The sequence below is a fragment of the Colletes gigas genome, unplaced genomic scaffold, assembly GCF_013123115.1.
Source record: "Colletes gigas isolate AHSC1104 unplaced genomic scaffold, ASM1312311v1 Colletes_gigas_Sc00002, whole genome shotgun sequence".
Taxonomy (NCBI): domain Eukaryota; kingdom Metazoa; phylum Arthropoda; class Insecta; order Hymenoptera; family Colletidae; genus Colletes; species Colletes gigas.
Window position 1 is genome coordinate 2,795,487 of NW_025106631.1, and position 26,946 is coordinate 2,822,432.

General features: G+C 41.7%; 1 protein-coding gene across 2 annotated transcripts in view; it reads left to right on the forward strand.

Annotated features, from left to right (window-relative positions):
- LOC122398795 (box A-binding factor-like) overlaps positions 1 to 26,946 on the forward strand; it is a 70,729-nt gene that overhangs the window by 20,773 nt on the left and 23,010 nt on the right. For both annotated transcript variants that reach the window (XM_043398998.1, XM_043399007.1), the window contains exons 3-4: positions 14,984 to 15,374; positions 15,542 to 16,747. In XM_043398998.1, coding sequence (XP_043254933.1) covers positions 14,984 to 15,374; positions 15,542 to 16,747 — 1,597 coding nt within the window. The remainder of the gene's footprint in view (positions 1 to 14,983; positions 15,375 to 15,541; positions 16,748 to 26,946) is intronic.

The following is a 26,946-nucleotide window of genomic DNA, read 5'->3' on the forward strand; positions in this document are numbered from 1 at the left end:
TAACATTTCGTATTGTATCGGTGGGCGTTCGACGTTAAGGTCGAAGTTAAAACGAACCGTACGAAGGTTGCTTCGCGACGAGAAAGAAAGTACAACGGAGTTGAAGCGGGTGAGGGGTGCACTGATCGGTCCAGAAAAGTGCAATAGTGTCGCGTGGATCATTTTTCCGGACTCGTCGGGCTGGCGCCATTGTCCGTTGTTACGTTCGCGAGAGACGGACCGTCGTAAAAGAGCCTAATGGTTTCGAGCGTGGCGCTTAACCATGCTTGGAACTGGGGAAGAAAGAGCCCTTGGACAGAAACTGGATGGAAAAGGAGAGGAAAAAAAAATGTGTCCCGCGGCGCGATTAGTTTCCCTTCTCGTGTTACGCCACGCAGTCTGTGTTTTGTTGTTTCGCGGCTCGTGACGGCTGACACTTTTCACGAGAGCCGCAGAAACGAACCTGTTCGGGTCTTCCCCAGATGGGGGTTCTCGTTGCAACGTATATCTGTCGTTCGAGTTTTCAGGGGCCAATTCGGAACGCGAGAACTCGAGATTCGATGCATTTTACGTTTAAAGAATCTTCGAGTCCTCGAAATCTCAAAATTTGAAACAGAGAATTTTCAATGTTAAACTACCCTTATTGTTATTTATATTTTGAATCTGAAGTGGTAAATTGCCACGAAAAGAAAACTGAAGCGTTATTTGGGCAATTGCAACATCCCAAAAGGATTCTAAAATAGAATCTAAAATTTATGAATTTGAATTGCCCTCGAATCGATGAAATTCGAATTCTCGTAAAAACATTCGGCCCCGGGCCGTCCAAAAATAGCAACGAGTTTTGTAATCGACGTAGAAACGCGTTATCGCCATTATTGCACAATGTAACGTAGAAATGCGAAATTTTCTGGGCGCGATAACCAATTGCACAATCCAAATAAACACATTATTATTCCGTACTTTAATAAAAATATTAACTTTGTAAATATCGTGGAGAGAATTTGGACGTTGCCCGCCATTTGTCAGGTTGGCGACATTTGTCGCGGTCGGCCGAGGGGCCTCAAAGAGAACGCGAGAATCTCGGTGTACGTGCGACCGGTGCCGGGACAAATTCCAAAGAAGGAACGAAAGCAAATATTAAAGCTTGCTTGCAGAGGGTGAAGAAAAAGGAAAAGAAGAGGGGAAAAAACGGCCCGTGGTTGAATCATTAGCGACGTAGCCTCGAAGACGGAAACAATGCCGACCGTTCGAGGCACCGGGTGCACGGGGCTGAGGTTCTCGGGGAGAAAGAAGGGTACACCGTACACCAACGAGCCATAAACCGTACCGGAAACCAACCGGTACGTCGCTCGAAACTATCCCCGTAGTATTTGCCATTTCCCTGCCCCGTTGTTTCCCAACACACATAGTTACATAGGTTGGCAACTGCTCGAATCTCGCCTTTTACATTGTCAACGAACGTTTTCACGCTTGGTTGTAACCTAACTTTTTCAATCGGGTACCTTGGTTACTATTAACCGATTTTTTTTCTTTCGATAGATCATTTACACCTAATTTTTCGGTTTTATATATTTTGTATATGGAGATTGCGGATCGTGAGGACCAAAAGTGCTCCGATTCCCGAAAAAAGTTGCCTCCGAGAGAGGATTCGAATCCGTTCGACTCGCGGGAATACGTATCGGGTTCCCGTCGTGTTTTTTACCAAAAACGGACCGAGAATCGTTCACCCCCGGGTCCCGGATCCGTCTGGCCCCATTAACTTTCCCCGGACCGTGGTTCGGGAAAGAAAAATGGGCCATGCGTTCTGGGGACCCGCCAATTATTACGACCCTTCGCCGAGTAGCGCGAGAGACTGGCCCGCGGGGCACGCGAGACCCCGAACGAAGGGGGTGAAAAGCGATCTTGAGCTAACTTCGACCCCGACAGCTCCTAAAAAAGACTCGAGGCATCAGATTTAATATATCGGGCCAGTTAATGAACTCCGAAACGTGTTTCTAACCCGTCCAAGATATTACTACGAGAAGAAAAGTTTTTCTGATTTAAAAATTATTCGTGCTATCGCGACACTGTACGAAAACGTTAGTCAGAATTTATTTAAAACACGCTTCTATTATCTGGTTTCCTACGTACTCGAAGTATGAAATAATGTTGGAGATACATAATCGTGACTATCAACCGGTTATGTATTAACGATAACGAATTTTGTAACAACATCGATGTGTTCAATCCTTCCTACGACACTTTTAGACTATTATTAATATCGTTTGCTCTAATTAGGTTGTATCTATATTAGCGCTCAGGGACGGCGCTTGGGTTGCCAGTGACCCGGTGCAATTATCAAATTGGGCACCCTGATCACGCGATTTGGAAGTAAACGAAAAGTTCAATATTCTCCGGATGTGGGAATCCCATTTCGCCAATCATGCTTAGAATTTTTATTCATGCTCACTTTTTTACGTTTTTATTTTTACTAATGTCTCTTCATTTTATCAAAGGGTAATTTTTAATAATCTCTATATTTCTCTATATTTTGTATATCTCTATATTTCTATATTTCTATATTGTTTAATTTTCTTGCATTGTTGCAAATTTGTGCATAGATTTGAGCTCCATTGTCAACAATTACACCAAAATTGGGACTGGGGAAAAGAGTGGGGGAAATTGAAAGAACGCACTTGGCTTTCGATTCGTTGGTCGTCGAAATAAATGAACGAATAAAAGCAATATTTCCCAGGGATTAGATCTAAGTTAGTTTAATCTCTATATTTCTATATGTGTTGTTTAATTTTCATGTGTTATTGCAAATTTGTGCATAGATTTGAGCTTCGTTGATTGCGCCAAAATTGGGACTGGGGAAAAGAGTGGGGGAAATTGAACGAACTTGCTTGGCTTTCGATTCGTTGGTCGTCGAGATAAATGAACGAATAAAAGCGAGGTTTCCCAGGGGTCAAAAGTGACCCAACCTCGGTGGTCCGCGGTTCGAGGGTTAAATGGAACGCGAAGCGGCCTATAAATTCACGGTTTTGAGATTCGTTTCGAACGACGTCAAAGATAAAGGAGAGGAAAGCCGCCGAGATAAATGGGGGTTACCGACCCCTCCCCCTCTCCAGATCCTCCTTCTTCAACTTGAACGCGATATCTCGTCGTTCCTCGTACGCTGGGAGATTCGTATTCTCGTTCTCGATCGAGTATTCGTCGATCGACATTACCGCCCAACAGGGTAGTTTTACCCTTTTTCCAATACTATTTTCTCACGATATTTCTAACCAATCAAATTTTGTTATATTTTAGATTTCATCTTGAAAGTCTCGAAATTTTACATTCTCACACTATTTCCAATCAAAATCAATTTTTCCCTAAGAAACGGGTCAATTTTTTTCTAAATTTCTAATACAGTATTAATTTTACATGTTTGTAGAACGTTTCACCATTTTTTCAAAATTTTTAACCAATCAAATTTTGTTATATCTGACGATTTCATCTTGAAAGTCTCGAAATTTTACATTCTCACACTATTTCCAATCAAAATCAATTTTTCCCTGAGAAACGAGTCAATTTTTTTCTAAATTTCTAATACAGTATTAATTTTACATGTTTGTAGAACGTTTCACCATTTTTCCAATATTTTTAACCAATCAAATTTTGTTATATTTGACGATTTCATCTTGAAAGTCTCGAAATTTTACATTCTCACACTATTTCCAATCAAAGTCAATTTTTTTCTGAGAAACGGGTCAATCTTTTTCTAAATTTCTAATACAGTATTAATTTTACATGTTTGTAGAACGTTTCACCATTTTTCCAATATTTTTAACCAATCAAATTTTGTTATATCTGACGATTTCATCTTGAAAGTCTCGAAATTTTACATTCTCACACTATTTCCAATCAAAGTCAATTTTTTTCTGAGAAACGGGTCAATCTTTTTCTAAATTTCTAATACAGTATTAATTCTACATGTTTGTAGAACGTTTCATCATTTTTCCAATATTTTTAACCAATCAAATTTTGTTATATCTGACGATTTCATCTTGAAAGTCTCGAAATTTTACATTCTCACACTATTTCCAATCAAAGTCAATTTTTTTCTGAGAAACGGGTCAATCTTTTTCTAAATTTCTAATACAGTATTAATTCTACATGTTTGTAGAACGTTTCATCATTTTTCCAATATTTTTAACCAATCAAATTTTATTATATCTGACGATTTCATCTTGAAAGTCTCGAAATTTTATAATCTCACACTATTTACAATCAAAGTCAATTTTTTTCTGAGAAACGAGTCAATCTTTTCACCATTTTTTGTTTTAAATATAAATATATTTGTATTGTTTATTATTACCAATTGGAATTAGTTAGCCAGTAAAATGACGATTCCCTAAAGATTCGAGAAAACGAGATTCCTAATAATTTCACGAAAACGAACCAAATGAAAATCCCTCTGGACAAGTTAATTCTCTCTTCGTACAAGGATCGAATGATTTCGAGGAAAGTAGCAAGACGATCTCGGCAGACGATCCCCTTTGAGATTTATTTGTTTATTTATTAACGTTGAACGGGCCCCGACCCCATTAAAAGACGCAGTCTCGTCATCTAGTTCCTGAGCACTCGTACCCGTAGTTTTTACGAGCTTTTCTTTTTACTACCCCATTAACTCCGAGATGAAGAGTGATTTACTGCCTGGAGGATTTTCTAACAGTATCTCGGTGCACCGTCGACACATAGTTCCTCATTCGAGTTTCACCAACTCTATTGATATCAAAATACACTGTTAATAATCACAAATTAAATCACAACAGAATTTTAAACATTTTCAATCACTTGTTAATGAAATGGAAGCATTCAAGAGGGTTGTCTCAACTCTCCAAATACAATAATTCGTATCTTACGTACTTCCCATATTTTTGCATGTTAACACTTTGACGGCCGCTCTCACGTATACGTGACTTCGCGAGTTAGTAGACTTTGGCCACTGTCACGTGCGCGTGATCTATCATTTCAACGTACATTCAATTTATTACGTTTGTTGAGGTTGTATTTATAATTCTTTATAATAATATTCCTAGTATCTTCGTGTATTTCACTTTTAAAGTGTTAAGTGCATTCTGCAGTTTTGTTCAGAATTAAAATTTATAAGAATCAATGAACAAACATCTCCCAAGCTAGTAATCATACACAAATCGATAAAAGCTACTTTCGTTCCTCGATCTACAACTATTCACGCATACTTATTAACACTTTTTTGAAAACAGTAATACAACGACCAGAATCCAAAATAAAATCAACACAAGAATTACGTAACTGATTCATGACAGAAGAAGGAATACATTTTTTTAATCGAAAGACCCCAAAACACAATTTAAACTATACCTAACACCAGTACTACCAAAGCAGTCAACCCCATTTGTAATTTTTAGGAAAAGTAAAAAATTTATTCGACTTAAGTCTTGAAAATTGACCGTAACTTTCCCGTAAGAAAATCAATAAACTCCATTCTATATTTTTTCACGTGTCTATCGTTTCAATCTCTTTGCTACAAACACACAGTAAGTGTCTGTGGTGGTAGCGTTGAGCGAATTCACCTGACAGCGTCAGTCGTTCGCGCCTCCTCGAGGAGGACGAACGTCGTGCCGTATCGTGGTCGCGTGCCAGCCCGTATCGCCTTATCGTCTTATCATCTTCTATCGGGTCCGAGGCACCTCAGCGTGTCGGGCGCCTCTTTAAATGCCAAAACGAAATCCGAGAACGGAGACGGGTCAGCTTTTCTACTTTTTCACTCCGGTTATCGCTCATCGCGTATTCCTCCTCGGTGATCCAATATTGCGAACGCACACACATTCGTGCGTTTCGTGACTCGGCGATTATCTCTTAACCCTTTAACATTTCACGTAATTATCTTGTTTTTATCCCCGTTATAGAACTACGCTACCGTTCGTAGTCGATCGCTTTTTTTCACAGCCGCGCGTTACAAGGTAGCGTCAAAATCTATTTTAAAAGAATTAACAACACAACGACCATGATAAATAATATTATACCACGTAAATAAACAATGTTTGGAACTTGTTTATATTACACTGTTACTCGCATAATATTTCAACGTTCTTCGAAACCGCCATTTTGATTATTTTTAGCTTCAGTCGTTGATCTTCGAGTTCAGATACTTTGGTAACAGTTTGATTTCTTTTTTGAATTGTTTCCCGCCATTTTGGTACCAAAGAATTTTACCCAATTATCTACAGCTTTTATCGTTGATCTTCGAGTTTAGATACTTTGGCAACCGTTTGGTTTCTTTTTCGAATTGTTTCCCGCCATTTTGGTCCCAAAAAATTCCCAATTATCTTCAATTTTTATCGTTGATCTTCGAGTCTAGATACTTTGATAAGCGTTTGATTTCGTTTTCGAATTGTTTCCCGCCATTTTGGTACCGAAGAATTTTACCCAATTATCTTCAGTTTTTATCGTTGATCTTCGAGTCTAGACACTTTGGTAACCGTTTGATTTCGTTTTCGAATTGTTTCCCGCCATTTTGGTACCAAAGAATTTTACCCAATTATCTTCAGTTTTTATCGTTGATCTTCGAGTCTAGATACTTTGGTAACCGTTTGATTTCGTTTTCGAATTGTTTCCCGCCATTTTGGTACCAAAGAATTTTACCCAATTATCTTCAGTTTTTATCGTTGATCTTCGAGTCTAGACACTTTGGTTAACCATTTGATTTCGTTTTCAAACTATTTCCCGCCATTTTGGTCCCAAAAAATTCCCAATTATCTTCAATTTTTATCGTTGATCTTCGAGTCTAGACACTTTAGTAACTATTTGATTTCGTTTTCAAACTATTTCCCGCCATTTTGGTCCCAAAAAATTCCCAATTATCTTCAATTTTTATCGTTGATCTTCGAGTCTAGACACTTTGGTTAACCATTTGGTTTCGTTTTCGAATTGTTCTCCGTGCAATCTGTCGGGAAGTAAAAAACTTTGGAAGCACCTGGCCTTCTGCACCGTGGAAGCGACGAAGGCGCCTTGTTCTCGACTCCGGTCAAAGAAAGGCAACTTTGTTTCCCCGGAAGGGCCTCCGCGATCTTTTTACAATGGTCCCGCTGTTCCCCACGCATCATCCCGAGAAGGGTCCGCCATTCGTTGTTTCGTATTCAACAGGATCGATCCGACCTGTTCCTCCCCTCGCGTAACCATAATCGCAACGATCTTGAGAATCAATCAAACTCACAGAATCACCATTTTGCTTTTCTTTATAACCGGAAATTCGATGTATTCCACGAGTAAGCAATGCTAGAAATTGTTGGAGTATTTAGTGCACAGGGTTCTATGCCACAAATAATTTTTTTTATTTAATTTTTACTGTTGCATCAACCCATTAGGGTCATTAGCAACCACAATACCTTACAAACGTTTGATATAGCAGGTTATATAAAATGAATAAATTTTTATACGTTTAACATAGAAATATAAGGTACGCTAGACACAGAGAATATCGACACAGTTGGCTAATAGTACTCGACTAATGGCGGTCTTTACACACGTATAATTAGAGACAGAGTGGGCCAAAACATATGTAAATTCCGACGTGAGATGTCGCTAATTCATCGATAAACTAGTTTTCTATATAATATCCAACAGAAATCAACGACTTTTTTACGATTTGCCCCCTTTTGATAGTCTCTGGTTTCACGAATCGAGTGACAATAGAGGAGCAATAAGCGAGACAAAACTGGAATGAGCGAATAAGTGTTGCAGGGCAGATGAGGACGAGGATCAGAGAGGTCGAGATAAAGAGGCTATTCAATCTCTGAAAATCTCGTCGTAAACCGCATCGATATGCGCCGTCTTGGTCGCTTACGTTGCGGATAACAGAGCGCGTTTTTATGGGGCCAACGAGATAAGAGGTCAACCTCTGGCCCCGATGTACAAAACGTCTTCCGCTCGGTCTGCCAGTCGGAATCTCCCGCTACCGTTTCCACGAAGAACGTTACCCTCGTTTCTTCGACCGACGTTGCACGAAACGCACGCAGGAGGGGAGAAACTCGCCATCTTTCGACAATTTTTCACATCGTTGTTCCCTTAATTAACTGGTCGAACATACATGTCTATCCATTCAATTATTAGCGTCAGCCATTTTCTCCTGTCTGGATCTGTTAGAATTGAAGGAAATAAACTCAATTTGTTTATTAATTTAGAAGATAAAAGAAAGGTAACAAACAAAAGGACTATGCACATACATACACATACACTCGACCATCGACACACGAAAAAACATAAGCAAGAGGACATACATCAATGTAGCCAACCACACAAAGCAAAAGTAACTTTTACTACATGTTTTTAACAAGATCCATCCACCATTTTTAAAATTACATTAGAATAGAAGCGTTAAATAGTTGATTGGACAAATTATAAACATTGAGACTCGTTCCAAATGTTTTAATTTATTAATTTGTTGCGATTATAACCCTTCGTGCGGTGGAGATCCACCATTTTTTAAATTACATTAGAATCGAAGCATTAAATAGTTCGTTGGACAAATTATAAACATTGAGACTCCTTCCAAGTGTTTTAATTTATTAATTTGTTGCGATTATAACCCTTCGTGCGGTGGAGATCCACCATTTTTAAAATTACATTAGAATCGAAGCGTTAAATAGTTGATTGGACAAATTATAAGCATTGAGACTCGTTCCAAGTGTTTCAATTTATTAATTTGTTGCGATTATAACCCTTCGTGCGGTGGAGATCCACCATTTTTAAAATTACATTAGAATCGAAGCGTTAAATAGTTGATTGGACCAATTATAAGCATTGAGACTCGTTCCAAGTGTTTCAATTTATTAATTTGTTGCGATTATAACCCTTCGTGCGGTGGATTTTTGTTGTACCGAGTTTCTTCGCGGATCCAACATGGCGGATCCTACAGAGTTTCTACAAAATTGCACCCAGAGATTTCCAAAATAATGATAGAGCACTGTAGTAACTTTAAAGTATTTTGCTTGTTAGAATTTTTTTGGCGAAATCTCGAATGCATCGCTCGATTCACACACACACACACACACGTAGTTTTCGACGATAGCGAAGGTCACGCGAGGACTGTGACTCGACGGTTCGCGGGGCCAAAGTTCAGGTGTACCGCGTGTTCTCCGGTTCGTAATCGTCAGCGAGTTCGAGGCTGACCGAAATATTTTCGAAAAGTCACAATACCAGTGCTGAGTTTCTCCAAAGAAAAACGTACGCCATTTTAAGGAAAATTCACACACATTTATTCTCGACTGTAATAAAAAACGTGTGATAAATACAGGTGTTTTCGAGTCACGTGAAAACATTGGTAGCAGTTAGTGTTTTCTCCTCTTCGTGTACCTTTGGATCTCGTTTCTTGGTTAAGCTGTTACTACGAGGTGATCACGTTTATGAACGATGGCTGATTACGTGAAACCGTGGCCACGATATTGGTACTGGGTGAAAGTAGGCGAAATTATCAGCAGCTACACGATAATTTTAATTATATCGTGAAACATTCTCGAACGACGGTACGAATTATAGGGTGACTACGGGAGTACTGTGAATCATACTCGACGAGGACACCAAAATGGACGTCTGTGTCCGGTCTGCGAAATGCTCGATCGCCTATTTGCGTTTCAAACTTTTCGAAGAATAATTCAAACACAAAAGATGACACTGTCTATATTTCATTTACTCGTGTGGGGCAAATTTCTGAATTTTTCACAAATTTTAAAATTTGATATATATATTAATAAACAAGAAGCTCCACTAGCGTAAAAAAACATAGACCATAATAGTCAAAATAAGATTAGAAAGGCAATGTTAACGCGGAAGGGGTAAACGACACAAGAATAAAACCTTGAAGAGGTCTAAATGCACACTTTTGGAAAGACGCAATAGTCCCCGTAGAGAGCTCCAAAGTAGTACAATAAGAATTTAGAATTTTTATTGTTGGAACATGTTATTATCAGATTTAGTTCGAGTTCGTTTCGCGTCGATCGTTGGGAGAGGTTTGTTCAGATAATGATTTAGCTCGTGTTTGGACGCAGCCCTGGTCCCAGGCCACCCCAGTTTCGCAACCGAGGCCGAGACGAAGACTCCGCGGGTTCGGTGCAGGCGTCGATCGCGTATTTTCTTCGTCCCGGAATGATTAATCGGGGTCGCGGCACTACGCCTCCGCGACTCCGCGTCTCGTCACCGATTCGTCTCGCGCAACAATGGAGCTTCTGGTCTTCGATAACAGCGACGGAGCTCCGTTTCGCTATGCTTCGAGCCGTGCACGCGTATACAGGGTGAAACGCTAAAAACTAATCGCCGGAACGACTCGTTCACTTTTCGCGACGACGCAGAAAATTCGAGTCGACTCGATTCCAAGATGGCCGCTAGTTTGGAACTCTAGTGAGTCCAAATCCAAGTCGAAGTCACTAAAGTTCCATCTTATAGAAAATACTTAACAATTCTATACGCGTTAAATAAATTAATAAATTAAAAATAAATAAAATTGATTTAGAAGTCGTTTCAACTATTGATAATTACAAATTAGGGATCGATGATTATATCGAGTTCTCTGTTGCGATCGATAGTGTAGGTTATCGTGGTCTTGGATTCCCCAAGTTGAAATTAAAATTATTTCACAATGAAATCGGTGGTGAAACGCTTGGAAGAGTCAACGAAACGCACGAGGTAATTTATTTACTAATTTGCAGGTTAGAATCGGAGCTGAAAATGCGTCGAGTCGACTCGATTCCAAGATGGCCGCTAGTTTGGAACTCTAGTGAGTCCAAATCCAAGTCGAAGTCACTAAAGTTCCATCTTATAGAAAATACTTAACAATTCTATACGCGTTAAATAAATTAATAAATTAAAAATAAATAAAATTGATTTAGAAGTCGTTTCAACTATTGATAATTACAAATTAGGGATCGATGATTATATCGAGTTCTCTGTTGCGATCGATAGTGTAGATCATCGTGGTCTTGGATTCCCCAAGTTGAAATTGAAATTATTCCACAAAGGAATCGAACACTTGCACGAGGTAATTTATTTATTTATTTGCAGGTTAGAATCGACGCTGAGTAGAGTGAAATAGTTTGATTAGAAGTCGTTTTAACTACAGATAATAACAAATTAGGGATCGATGATTAAATCGAGTTCTCTGTTGCGATCGATAGCTTCGGTTATCGTTTTGGATTCCCCAAGTTGAAATTAAAATTATTTCACAATGAAATCGGTGGTCAAACTTTTGCAAGCGCCAACGAAACGCAGGAGGTAATTTATTTACTAATTTGCAGGTTAGAATCGATGCTGAGTAGAGTTCTGAGATTAAATGTCCCACTGTGCGGAGTTTCTGACTGAAATTTTGGTCTCAGAAGGTCTGACCTGTCCAAGTAGACTTAGTTCGTTTAACTGAAACGATCCGGCTCGCTTAACTGCCCGCAGGCTCTCGTAGATCGAACCAGGCGAGTTTCTCCTCTTGTTCGAAACGTTAACCTTGAACTTGGAATGCAAAATGCACTCGATAGGAACAACAATGGACGCTCCTAATCGTCGAACGGGCAGGAAATATTTCTGCGTACATTGCTTATCTCGAACTTTGACGACAGTCGACTTTCTACGTTTCACGAAGCTTGGTAGACCTTCTACGCAAAATTTCAAAAATGCAAAATACATTCGCCGTCGTATAAATTTCCATATCAATAAGCGAATGGTAAATTATTAATATTGAAGAATATATTTTATCTACATCCGTGTAAACTTACATGATTCGAGATATAAAATACTAGATCTCGAACCAGGGTTGCAAAAACGAATGTTCCCAAATTCATTATCGAAATTTCGAGAAATTCACGAGGCCGCACTTTGGCCGCTATCGTACCACGGGCTTAATCGTGCTCATGAATATAGATAAATACGACGTGTACGTGATTGAGTGTTTGTTTACATTCTGTGATTATCACTGTGCAATCGTAGAACAATAACACCAACGACCGGAGAAGATACGAAACTGTTCGATCTATGTCTATTATCTATTTCGAGATTAGCGTTTTCGTTCGCGGTTGACCTTGAACGACCTTGAACGACCTTTAACCACGGGTCATTGTACTCATTCTTAACTTCCTTCGACGATTTTAATCCTAACATCAAATCGTAAAATCAAATTTATATCGTTTAAAGTGGTCAGAAAATTCATCTGCAATAAATAGACAAATCATTGGATCGATTCGATAAATTTCAAATTCCATGCTCGTGATTATTATTAGTCACCCAATTTACGTCCAATTCGATCGATGCAACGATATCGCGTATCCGAACGAAAAGAAAAACTTTGTATTTGCGATAGAAGCGCTAATCGACGTTCCCCCGGATCTCTAAGTTAAATGCCCCACCCTGTATAAGCGTTCGCGAGCCGTGGATCGGAGGAATCTGCACGCGCAATCGTATTTACGTTATCCCGAGCGTGGTGGGACGGGACTCGTACTTGGACCTTTCGCGAAAAAATATGTTTTTTAATAGAATTCGCCGCGAAACGAACCGTCAAGATAATCCGGCGAGCCTGACCTTTCCAATTCGATTAGGTAACGTCAATAAGGTCGGCTGAATGTTAAACAGTCGATACACCGTGTTCGCGGGAGGGTAGAGGGGGGGGGGGGAGAGAGTAAAAGATATCGTTAAAACGAACCACACACCGCGAGTTCACGGATCCTCGTCCGACGAAAATTTCGCCAATGAGCTCCGCGCCCCTCCCTCCCCCCCCTACGTACATTTTAATTCGAATTCTCGAATCGAACCGGTTCGTCGCGCCCTCTCGCGCCACAACGCCCCGCCCCCCACTTCCTATTTCTAGGGTACCTACGTGTCTCTCTACCTCTAGCGTCCGCCATCTTTTCCTTCGCCACCGTCTTTAACCCCTTCGTTTTCGTTACGATGCTCGACGGTCGCGGTCGTTTCGACGATCGATTACCGGGATCGATTTGAGAAAAATGGCGGGAGAAACGTAGACACGGAGTTCGAGTGGTATTCCTGTAACGATGAACGAAATCTCGATTCGATATTTGATACAATTCCGTCACTCGATGAGACAAAGACAAAGTAGATGAATCAAGCAGATACTTGAGATTTATCTGCGTCGTATGAATCATTGCTTTTTTATGAAAACTGTTTTGGTTACATATACGAGAGGTTAGGAATAAATACAGGTTAGAATAATCAAAAATCTTTATTCCAAAACATTGATATAAAGGGGTCAGGAATAAATACAGGTTAGAATGATCAAAAATCTTTATTCTTAAACGTTGATATAAAGGGGTTAGGAATAAGTACAGGTTAGAATAATAAAAAATCTTTATTCTAAAACATTGATATAAAGGGGTTAGAAATTAATACAGGTTAGAATGATCAAAAATTTTTATTATAAAACGTTGATATAAAGGGGTTAGGAATAAATACAGGTTAGAATGATCAAAAATCTTTATTCTAAAACGTTGATATAAAGGACATTTTGTTTTTGGCACTGTGCAATACAAGTATAGGTACTTAACAGAGTCTCAGATACAAATGAAAATATAGAAATATACTAAATAAAAATACTGAGAAAATCATATATTTTGGGATGAGATCCTCCAAGAATGCTCTTACAGGTACGATTCTGTCCAAATGAACCTAACGGATAGAACGAATCACAGTGCAGATAAATGTGAATTATTGTTTTTTTTATGAAAGTTGTTTTGGTTAAATATACGAGAGATTAGGAATAAATACAGGTTAGAATGATCAAAAATCTTTATTCTAAAACACTAATATAAAGGGCATTTTGCTTTTGGCACTGTGCAGGTACTTAACAGAGTCTCAGATACAGATGAATGTAAAAAATACAGAGAAAATTATGCATCAGATATTCTGGGATAAATACTCGGTAAAAGGTACCGGTTACAGGTACGATTCTGTCCAAATGAACCTAACAGATAGAACGAATCACAGTGCAGATAAATGTGGCGAGAAAAAGAAGAGAATCCAGTGGCGAAGAGTGGAAAGAGAATGGGCGTAATCGAACCGTAGGTCCGTCGGTGGCCTATGCTCGGTGCTGCTGGCATCGGTTGACCCTTGGGTATTAAAAATAATATTTTTTATCTTCCAGCAGGAGCACGGGACCGCGAAACGTCGTTTCTAACTTTCTCTCTCCGTCACCCCTTCTATCCTTGATCTTTGTCATCGTTGGTCCGCACTCGCGCGAACAATTGCCGGACTCGGGACGCGAGAAGACGGGTTACGCTCGCGCGCAAACACACGATGGACGAGGAGGAACGCGCGCCGCTCGCTAACGAGCACCAGATAACGACGACCAAGTTATTTTTGTAACGTACCGGCTAGCAACAGTGTGTCCGTATCGTCGGGACGAGCCGACCTCGACGGTTATGATCTAATCGATCGGTCTCTGGTATCGTTCGATCGCGATCTTCCCTGGATCCTCGGGGCAGACGCGACGACCAAACGCCCGCGTGCCTCCATTTTTCGCATCGATACGGTCTAGGGATTCTGGCAATACGCATATTTCTCTTTCTTTTTCGACGTTCTTCAAACAATTACTCGTTTACGTACTCTAACTCCATAGTAGCTTGCAAGCTTACAGCTTAGAAATATCTAATTAAACGCGGGAAAACAAGTTTTCAACATTACAGTTCAAGTTATAGGTCAGTAAACTTGAATTGTGTTCTGAAATGGAGCGTTTCACCGAGTTTCGACGAAAATATTTGCAATTACAAATATTCAAACGTCATCGACATTCTCGAGACCTCGCCTTTGGTAAAAATTTTTAAAAACGTTCATTTCTATTCGCCAACCGTGTATACATCAGATTCGAACAAATTTAAGTTACGATTCAACATACGATTTATTTCAACTGATACGCTTTAAAAATGAACCATAAATATGGAAGTTTGTTTATATTTTCATCGAGCAAGAAAGCTTGTTTAATATCGAAACGTTTCGTGGATGTTCGCAGCGTTGATCGTGTACGTGGACGGAACGACGGAGTACGGGACCGAGGACAGGGGCACGGAGGTCGTCGCGGAGACGTTCGAAGGGAACGAGGACGGGGACGCGATGACGAACGCGGGCACGGAGGAGCTTCTTCGACAGCAACAGCTGTTCGAACGGCAGCAACAACGGCGCCAGACCGGGTACGAGAAGCGTGGAAGCGAGGAGGGCGGGGACGGCGTGGGCGTGCTGGAGGCGGGACAGCAGGAAATTGAAAATGGCGCGGCGGCGTCGACGGGCAGCGCCGACGCGGCTGCTATTGCCGTTTCTGCCGATCACGGAAACGATATCAGCGCCACCTACGATCTGCATCCACTCGACTACGGCGAGCCCGATAGCCCGGCGCTGCGCGAAAGGTGAGAAACAAAAACATTTACCGATTATTCCGACCGCCGCGTTCACGATCTCGATCTCTTCGTCCTTGACCTCGAAACGTTAAAAAAAAAAAAAAAAAAAATAGTAACCCAACGGTAGAACGAGACGTTTAAAGGCATAATTTGTAATTTATCGCACGGCCGCGAAGGGGTTATCTCGAACAGGATTCGCGCCGTTACGGGGGCGGCGACCCGACGACGGACGAGCAACAGCGGCAACAACAACAAGAGCAGCAGCAGCAGCAGCAGCAGCAACAGGTTTCCCATCAACCCCACCACCGTCACCACCAACAGCAGCAGCCACAATTCGTTACGTCGAGGGCGAGAGAGCCGCCGGTCCCCGATGGTGGGGATAACCGGCAGCCGAGCGAGACCTCCGCGTCGCCGGAGGGAAATCGGCTCGGCAGTCACGCGCCTCGCTCCACGATGCATCGTTACTGTACTGAAACGCTCTCGACGACCGCGACCGATCACCACCATCCCCACCATCACCACCACCACCACCACCATCAACGCCACCACCATCAGCAGCAGCAGCAGCAGCACCACCACCACCACCATCAACAACAGCAGCACCATTTGCAGTCGGACGCGTCCCAACACGCCGCGCTTGCCTCGTCGGGTCATCGCCGCTTGGACGACCCAGAGACGCAGCAGCAGCAGCAGTCGCAGTCGTTGTCCCAAACTCAGCAGCAGTCGGCGCAACAACAGCACCAGGAGGATCACGAGGACGTGGACAGGGTGAGCGGTATCGCGGCAGCCATGAGAGGCGCAAGGGGCGACTTCACTCTCGGCGTTCTGTTCCCGAATCTCGGCAACACCGGGGCGAACAGCATCGCGAACGACGTGGGCACGGCCGATCATCATCACCATCATCACCAGCAGCATCAACACCATCATCATCACTTGGACGAGGTGCTGCCCGACGACGCGTACCTTCAGCATCAGATACGCGGGGGCGGTGGCAGCGGTGGTGGTGCAGGCAGCGGAAGCGGCGGCGGCGGAGACGGTAGCGGCGCCGGCGGCGGATCGCCCACTCTGCGCACCGGCAGCTCGCCGAGCTCCAGTCGCAGCCCGCGCGACGATCAAGGACTCTCGTCGCCGCATCGACAGGGACAGCCTGACGGCGGCTACAGTCCGAACGAGCAGGGCAGACAGTCCTACGCTCACCTGACCGCCATGCAACCGCCCGCCTCGGTCCAGGCGAATCATCTGGCGCAGGACGCCGATCGCGTATCCGATCAGCTCTACATGGAGTCGATCTACGCTCACCACGCGGCCGGTACGCCCCATCATCACCAAGAACACGATCAGGCGAACTCGACGCCTCACTCGCCCAGCGGACCGTTACCCAGGTTAGTGACGTTCATTATCAGAATCCCTCGCACACGGACCCGTTATAGGAGCCATTGACGTAACCTTCTATCGGCCAGTCGTCGCGTAACCCGCGACGCGTTTAATAAGATCGACGAGGTGTTGCTCGAACGCCCGGTGGCGGGGGGTGAGATTAGACATATCGCCTAGGCGGTCTAGCTGCTCGGGAGTGTCGTACGATATTGTTCGCGTAAAGTTCAGACTATGGGGAGGACGCGACGTGATCGAACACGTTCACTGTCTGTGACCCGTATACGGGCCTTATCGTCACGCTTTTGGATACGCCGCTAACAGACCGGACAGTGAACGCGTTGACCATATCGTTTAAATTGTGATTCACCTAACTATCGCGTTTGTTTATACGCTATGCGTTTGCTGTTGGGAAAGGTAGATCGTTTTGTGGCGTTGCTTCGTTGTGATTCCTAGTTGAGAAGTGAATTACGAGCTATTTCCCCAACTAGCTGAATTTACCGTTATTCGTTCATAGAGAGCCACCATATCTTTTGATATTGTGACCAGATGGTAATTAGTATCCCTGGGGGTGCCAAAATACCCCACGATGTCAGTTAACAGTCAAAGTGTTCCTAGTTTCATCAAATTCAATAAGATCCCAAACACAGTAATTGGACTATTGTTTACAATTTTTGATTGAAAGTAGCTACGAGAGAATGACTAGACCTGACGTTGGAACGGAAACTATCTTGTTTGACTTGTCGTTCGTCTGACCTAGCTACCGTGGACTCTTATTCTCACGACTAGTTATCTATCGATACCGTCTGCTCAGAAACTTGTAGCTGGAATTTTATCGTGCACCAGTGTTGGAATACTTGTAGCTTCGACCAGTTTAATAGGACCCGTGATACGGTGATTCAACCGTGGAGAACGATAGGGATCGGACCCGACGATTAGACTATCGACTTTCATCCGATAGCGGATGCAACACTGGACTGACGTTGCACCGAATCTGGGGATATTCTTTAATTCATTACTATTCCTTCCAAGTAGTTTCTGGGGATTTTTTCTCATTTTCACGACTGTTGCCTATTCGCTGCTTTCGATAGGAACAGAGACAAATTAGTGATCCAAGTGTGAAAAAGTGATGGGGATGAGATCTAAGGTCTGTTGTCCTAACCAGCGAGTGTTATCTGATACAGTTTGGATGGAGTATACTCGTGGCTTTTAAATTCATTTTAGAAACAGATCGATAGTTGAAATTTAAAGGTAGAAGTCTGAGTATAAAGAAGCGATTGTAAAAGTACAGATCAGACGATTTCACTAGTGTTAGATATCATTAGAAACGAATGAGATCGAGTTTGATCAAGTTTAGGGATATTATTCAACACCTTAAAGCTATACACGTAAAATGCTGATGCAGAGTGCTTAACAATTACGTCAGTGATGACACACGATAGTCTTTTGCGTGTTCTCGGTAGGGATCGACGAACGGGCGAGGACTCGTCTGCGCTGGCAGACCGTTCGCGAAAATATTTACTCGACGGCTTAAGGGATGCTCCGTGTTCCCAAGATTGTATACGTAGGCGATACAAAACCGAAAATAAAGCTAAACCGACGATGGAAAACAGTGTGACGCCTCCGCGGCCCTATGCTAACAGTTTCGTGAAAACGAACATCTTTTGCTGTTTGCCGATTCGTCCCCGGGGCACGAGTCGCGCGCACTACGGATTTTCGCTATCGAACCCTCCGATCGGAGGCTCCCTACGTCCCGCGCATGCGTGCACCCACGCGTCTGCGCGGAACCTGAAATTCGGATGCAGTTTGCACGCTATTTTAACTTGAAATATTTAATTTTACTCAGACTCAGAACCATGCAATTAAACATGAAATAAAAAACGATTTCTAACAGTTTTGTCCAACCGTCGAGCACAAGTTGCTCATCCGCCCTCGCGCGCTCCTTATCTGCCCCGCGATGCTGTTATTATTCGCGCGTCTCGCGGAAAAAGTTTTCTCGATTCGATCGCGGCCCGAGAATCGATTCGCGTTCGTGCTCGTCCGTTGGTACGCGACCGCGATAAGAGTTTATTGACCGATAGAAACGATTCTTCGATCGCGCTATCCGTCTGGCCAGCGAGGAAAACGGGAGCGTTATCGGTTCTCTGTCGTGGTCGTCGTTTACGGTGGACGATCGGGGAAAACTCGAGCGCCCGGGAAAAGGATTTTTTCGGGAATCGATCTGTATCGATTCGCGACGAAGTGGTGGCTTCCGAGGGATCGTTCGTGCCGATGGCGAACGTCTCGAACTGTTTGTCGATTTCCCCATGCGGCGTGCACGTGCACGGGCCACGACCTTCGAATTTAGATATCTAAAGTTCGGGTGCAGAGGACGATCTACTTTTCGTTTCTCTTTTTGCGGCGTATCTCGCTGACGAGATTAGCGCCGCACGACCCAGTGACGCAAAGCGTCGTCGATGATCGCGTAGCCATTACAGGTCCGGCGATTCGTCAACAATTTTAGGGGGGCAAAAGGGGGCTTTGTGCAAAATTATTTTTTCAAATGACGCTATCGATCGAGGAGAAATTTAGAGGATTTCGAGGGGAGGGGGTGAGGATGCCAAATGCAGAATTTTAGCTTAGAATATTTAATAATTTCCAAAATATCATGCTAACTTTGGCTATTTTTTTATTTCATCATATTGGAAATACTATACATACAATACAAAACTGAAACGACCAATGTTAAATAAACATTATTATGCATGTTTCATCATATTGGAAATCCTATAAATACAATACAAAACTGAAACGACTAATGTTAAATAAACATTATTGTACCTGTGAATGTATAAAAGAATTCACCAAATAGATTCAGGAGTATCAAGAATCTAGATACATATATGTTTAATTATTATTATTAGAGTATTTAATTATTTCCAAAATATCAAGCTAGCTTTGGCTATTTCTTTATTTCATCATATTGAAAATTCCATAAACACAATACAAAACTGAAACGACTAATGTTAAATAAACATTACTATACCTGTTTCATCATATTGGAAATTTTATAAATACAATACAAAACTGAAACGACTAATGTTAAATAAACATTATTATACCTTTGAATGTATAAAAGAATTCACCCGATAGATTCAGAAATATCAAGAATCTAGATACATACATGTTTAAAAACAACGAGGCGTCATTACTAATAATTGTTTATCGTTACACGAATATCATATTCAATATATATCACATAATATCCAATACATCAGTATACATATTTTTATTTTCAATTTTTGTTTCAACAGCAATGACGGAACGATGCATTTTTCTTTGTTTACCATTGAAACACAGAGGTGGAAAAGTGGACGAAAACAATGTAAATTCTATTATTGCCCCAACTGTGTGTTTCTCGTCGATAAAACACGTCAACATTAACATAAATAAACTGCATTTAATCGTGGTAATTGCATGTTGAGTCTCTTTCTGGTGATAAAGTATGTCAACATTGGTATAAATAAACGCTGTTTAATCGGTATCGTTGTATATTGGATATGTTCAATGCTTATCTATCGATGAACCGTGTGTTAGTGAAATAATTTCATTTCTTGACCGTACTTTCGATCCTTTTCGATTATTTAAATCGTAAAAAGTCTATAATACTAAACTATAATACAAATAGATACTTCAACCCGCGACGGATGTCATAATTTTTCATAAAATTTGAATTTCAATCGTATTCAAATTTTTATTGCAGGCATGTCGAACCTAACCTGCTCGGTTTTATTATTTGTTTAAAATTCTCTATTTTAAGTCTACAAATGTAGCCAACTTCGATGGACGTTCGATTCTAGGAAGCCCCCCGTTTCAGCCGACAATTGGACCCCGTCGCGTCGTAATCGTCGTTTCGCGTTTTGTTTGCCCGTGAAACGAAACCGGAGAGCGCGTAAATCGTAATCGCGAGTCTTCGATGCGAGGTTCGTCGCGTGAATCATCCCAGGGGTTTACAGTCCACGGAGAGAGTCGTACCCGTTGTCTTCCGAGAAACCTTTCGGTATCGCGTGACGCCACCATCGGGCAGACCTTAGAGCGCTTTCCCCGCGTCGCCGCATTCCTGTCGCCGGGCAATTTTCACGGTGGTCGTTCCTACGCGACGTTCCTTCGCTCTGGAAACCTCCGAACGCTTTTTCCGAAACCACCTCTGTCCCTTAAAAGCAGTGTCTGGTTCCCCAGATAAAAAGAAATTGATTCCTGCCTTTTCACGTCTCGAGCTCGGCGAAGGGTATTGCCGGAGAAGATTATGAAAAGTTAGCAATTTTACAGGAATTTTAACTGTGGCTCTCTGGCGAGACTCTGATTACGGTGAAACTCAAAAGTTGGTAATCTTACAAGATCGTTATACTACCATGCATGCAATCTTAAATTAAAGATGGCCCTGACAGTTAGAAATCATTTCATTCGGTAAACATTCCACATAACCTCAACGAAATATTTTTGCTATTCGTCAAGCTAATCACAATGTGTAACTCGAATACTAGGCACTATAGAATCGTAAAAAGTATTTGGTAAAGTGTCGACGTAAACGGTTGGTATCTCGTACTCTGTCGAGATACTCATCTAGGGAGGAATTTAGTCTCCAGACGCAACCGTGTAAATCACTAGGAAGATGCACAAAGCAGAGCAGGCGCGAACCGATCGTGGATCGAGGAACGACGGTGGTGGTGGGGTCTTGAAACGCAACGAGTAGTCGATGGGAGAGGGCGTTGGGCGACGCATCGCGAGAGGGGAGGCGAACGGACGTAGCAAAAGAAACGTAGGGGGAGTGGGTTGGGTGGAGGGGGGAATCCTGACCACGTTCGAGGTCCTCCAGCGACGCTCGCTTGGACGTTTCGTGCACACTGTCGGATTATATTCCGCCCGGTTCGCGTCTCTTCGCGAACTCTCGTACAACGTGTCGCGATCGTTTTCTCTTGATACTGCCAGCCCGATCGACCGTGGCCAGTTCTTAGTTCCAACCCTTTCTCGTTACTGCGGATCTACGAAACGCGAACGGAAGAGACCCGAGGCATCGAAACGGACGAGAGGATCGATGGTCGTCCGAACGATCGCGAACGAGAGCATGCAGTAAGTTTTTTTTCGTTACTATCTCTTGATAATAAACGATCAAAATTATCTAGATGACAGGTTTGAATCACGAGCGAAGGATGAATGTCGAGGAAGGAAGTGTTTGGTTGGATTAAGTGTACGAATGAATCGGTGAACGATGGTTTTGTCGAATAAAATATTTCTTGGCCAGATGCAAGGTTAATTCTATGGTTTCTTTTTATTTTATCACAGAATTATACAATTTATTTTTAATTACAAAATATTTCACGATGAACGAACGAATTCAAATAGTTCTCTGGAAAAATAGTGGACAGTCGCGTTTCATCGATCGGATCACGTTCGAAATAATTTTCTACCGCAGTTTCCTTATTTTTATCGCGGTTACATTATGAAACACGTCGCGCTGAATTCGTGCAATAATTGGCGGCGCACTGACGCACGAATCGAAAATTTCACCACCGATCATGTTAAAATTATCACGTCTGTATATGTGCGATAAGGACGTTTAACAATAATAACAATCTTTAAGGTTGCTTTTAAAAATAGTCCCCGACTCTACCTCGGTTTTACACGATTGTGTTAGTACACCGTACGTTCGTGTAACGTAAACGTTACGATAATAATAATATTTACCAATTCGGTATACGTTTCCGACGATCGTTGTCTTCCTCGGTTTCGTTTCCGTTTTCACAGACACTTTGTCGTTTTTTGCGACTGGAAGCCACCCCTTATTACCTTGGCCCCCACCTCGATTCCTCGTCGTGGCTCTCGACTCCACCCCTATGCGATTTTAGATCGCCATTTCCTTCGTTGGACTCGCCTGCAGGCGAACGCGATGTTTTTACGTTTATCGACGCTACGCCGCGAGCGAAAACAAAATATGTAAATGGGAAAGCGATAACAATTGCGACAACAGCGCTCGTAAATAAATGGTTTTAGTCTGTGGGTGTCGAGGTGAGCGGATCGAACGTAAATACGACTCGAAACTGTTACATTTCTCTATCACCGCCAATGGGGGAAGATCTCAGCCCCTCCCGCCATATTGGCGAAATATCTGCCTCTTAAGTTCGTCAAAAGTTCAACAGTACCATCTCTGTTTTTAATTTTTGGGGGTTAGTATTCTCCTCGAAATCACAATTTCTTGTTACGTTTCCCTTTTTATTAAATATTAAATGTTTATCAGTGTTTTAAGCCCCTCCGCCATATTGGCGAAATATCATCTGATTTAAGTTCGTCAAAAGTTTAACAGTGCTCTGTTTTTAATTTTTGGGGGCTAGGATTCTCCTCGAAATCACAATTTTTTGTTACTTTCTCCTTTTTATTCAATATTAAATGTATATCAGTGTTTTTTTAAGCCCCTCCGCCATATTGGCGAAATATCATCTGACTTAAGTTCGTCAAAAGTTTAACAATACCATCTCTATTTCTAATTTTTGGGGTTAGGATTCTCCTCGAAATCACAATTTCTTGTTATCTTCCCCTTTTTATTCAATATTAAATGTTTATCAGTGTGTTTAGCCCCTCCGCCATATTGGCGAAATATCTGTCTTTTAAGTTCATTAAAAGTTCAGTAATACCATCTCTATTTCTAATTTTTGGGGTTAGGATTCTCCTCGAAATCACATTTTCTTGTCACCTTTCCATTTTTATTCAATATTAAATGTATATCAGTGTTTTCAGCCCCTCCGCCATATTGGCAAAATATCTGACTTTTAAGTTCGTCAAAAGTTCAACAATACCATCCTACTTTTAATTTTGGGGGGTTAGGATTCTCCTCGAGATCACAATTCCTTGCTATCTCCCCCTTTTTATTCAATATTAAATGTATATCAGTGTTTTAAGCCCCTCCGCCATATTGTCGAAATATCTGACTCTTAAGTTCGTCAAAAGTTCAGCAGTACCATCTCTATTTCTAATTTTTGGGGTTAGGATTCACCTCGAAATCACAATTTCTTGTTACATTTCCCTTTTTATTCAATATTAAATGTTTATCAGTGTTTTAAGCCCCTCCCGCCATATTGGCGAAATATCTGCCTCTTAAGTTCGTCAAAAGTTCAACAGTACCATCTCTATTTCTAATTTTTGGGGTTAGGATTCTCCTCGAAATCACAATTCCTTGCTACCTTCCCCTTTTTATTCAATATTAAATATTTATCAGTGTTTTCAGCCCCTCCGCCATATTGGCGAAATATCTGACTTTTAAGTTCGTCAAAAGTTCAGCAGTACCATCTCTATTTCTAATTTTTGGGGTTAGGATTCTCTTGAAAATCACAATTTCTTGTTACCTTTCCCTTTTTTATTCAATATTAAATGTATATAATATTGTTGAGGGCACCCTTCTTCAACAAATACACAAGGTTGATTCGTCTAAAGTATAGAGTTTATTATTAATTACATATTACACAATTAGTCACAATTTCTTGTTACCTCCCCCTTTTTATTCAATATTAAATGTATATAATGTTGTTGAGGGCACCCTTCTTCAACAAATACACAAGGTTGATTCGTCTAAAGTATAGAGTTTATTATTAATTACACATTACACAATTATTGCACATGTTTAATTTCCTAACCTAAAATACTAACCTAAAGTATAGAGAATCAACAGTTACATGTTCGTGCTTCCCTATCTTCTCTATATTATCGAAATTTGTACTTTTAGAAATTTGTACTTAGAAATCTTTGTTTATATCCAATGCTTATTTATATCCAACTTCTCAACTACTCCCTCTATCGAGCATATATGGCTCTATCACTAGCTCACCGACACATACACAAAGCTTACATGTATATCAGTGTTTTGTAAAGCGAAAACGAGGATTCTTAAGCATTTGTTTCCATTAACCCCTTCATAGAATGTTCGAGCTTGAAATTTTTGAGGTTAGGATTCTCCTCGAAATCACAATTTCTTGTTACCTTCCCCTTTTTATTCAATATTAAATGTATATCAGTGTTTTGTAAAGCGAAAACGAGGATTCTTAAGCATTTGTTTCCATTAACCCCTTCATAGAACGTTCAATCTTGAAATTTTTGGGGTTAGGGGTCTTCGAGGCTCCCAGAATACACTATGATTTTTCAAAATGGCTGCCCTGAAGCTGACCCAAACTAAACAAACTAAAACTAATTAAAATTGTTTCTAAAATTCTTTCTCCATTACCACGAACCTACCACATTTATAGAGGGCGTTGAAATCGCAATCGCCTGAAAAGAACAATGAAATACGTTGTACCCGATGTATTAGGCTATTTGTAGAGCTTGTTAAATCATTGTTTCGATCTAATTTGTCGATGAAAGTGTCGTCGAGACGTCCAGAGACTTAGCCAGCGACGTTGATCGTCGGATCTCGGGTTGTTCGTCTCCGGCGTGCTATCGTGAGAAGCGGCTTATCGACTCGGTGGATTCAGATAGCGGTCCGGTAGCCCGGGAGCTATAACCCCGTCGGCACCGACCTTCTAGATTGGATTTCGCGAAATCTGCATTCCTCGCGGACCGAACGAAACATTTTCTTCTCTTCCTTTTCCTTCCTCCTCGATTCTTGCTTCAACGCGCTCGGTGAAAGCTCTCGCTCGGTCACAAAGTGTTCGTTCGTAGAACAAGGTGGACAATACCCTTTCTAAATTTTGCAACCATCGTTTCTACCATTAATTCTACAGTCACAGTGCTCACTACCATTTGAACACTTCCATCAATCATAATTGCACTTTACAGATCGTAATCTCGATCGAACAAATATTACAGATCGAAAGCTAAATTTATTTTTTATTTCTGGTTGTCGTCAACGTCGTCTGGTTGTTTCATCGATCCTCAGTGATATAGATCGTAAACGGTCGTCGATGACATGTCGTGGCAGGCGTAAAGAACCGAAAGGAAAGAGAAATGGCGGGGCAAGGCGGCGGTGAGTAAATAGTAGCGGTCGAGATCGAGATTACGAACGAGGGTTCGCGACGACGATCGAGAGTGTCTCGAAAAGGTTCTCGGAAGAAACACGAACCTTTGATTATCGAAGTCCACGGCGGTCTGGGTGTGTTGTATATACAAACTGACAAACCGGCCTCGATCATTTCCAGTTACCATTGGCCATATTGCGTCATGGGCTAACCATTCCTCGCGGCGAATCGATCGCTTCTCGTCGACCAGATCGCGTCGTACGAAACGTATCGGTGTCCATCGACTTCCGGTCGAATTCGATCTCTCAACGTCAGGCAATCAGGAAACTACATCGATATTTTATTTTATATTTATCAACCTTCAAATGACGGAACCTCCATTTTGATTCGAATCTGAATTTCATTATTTTGCATTTCTCATTATTATCATATTTGTCGATTCTTTATTAATCGAAATCGTTAATTTTACTAGCTTCCTTAGCACCATTATTATCGATATTTTATTTTATATTTATCAACCTTCAAATGACGGGACCCCCATTTTGGTTCAAATCTGAATTTCATTATTTTGCATTTCTCATTATTATCATATTTGTCAATTCTTTATTAATCGAAATTGTTAATTTTACTAGCTTCCTTAGCACCGATATTATTATCGCTATTTATCAAAAATCAAAACTCGAAGACTGAAAGCAGTTGGCGTGGGTCTAAATGGACCCATCGATTAGGCACGACCATGAACGTGACAATTATTCTCGCAATCGTTCGTACGAATCATAGTCGTGCAAGAACCACAAACTGACCAGTGGTGCTCAATCATAGACCTCAGATTCTCAAAGAAACCGATACCAAAATGGTGGTAGACTCATCGTAGAATTCATTGATCATGGCTGTACAATTCTACACGTTTTTAACAATCGTTTTCAAAGTCTTGTCAAGCACGGTTATACAATTCATCGAGCAGAGAGATCGTCGCGTTCGTGGCTGTTCCAAGTAAATTAATGCGACATCCGTGCGTGTAAACGCCACGGTGGTCGGTAAGAAGCTCGATCATGTTAGAAACAGATACGTCCTGGGCTCGTGGGGCGACATTAGTCGGCTGGATGCGCACGAGTTGGCGTGCCAAGCCGTGTCGTGGAAATAGCGTCGAGCACGTGCTGCATTTGCACCGTTTCCTCGTTGCACCTGGCGGCGAGGATCTATATCGCCCACGCTGGGGAGCCCTCCAACCA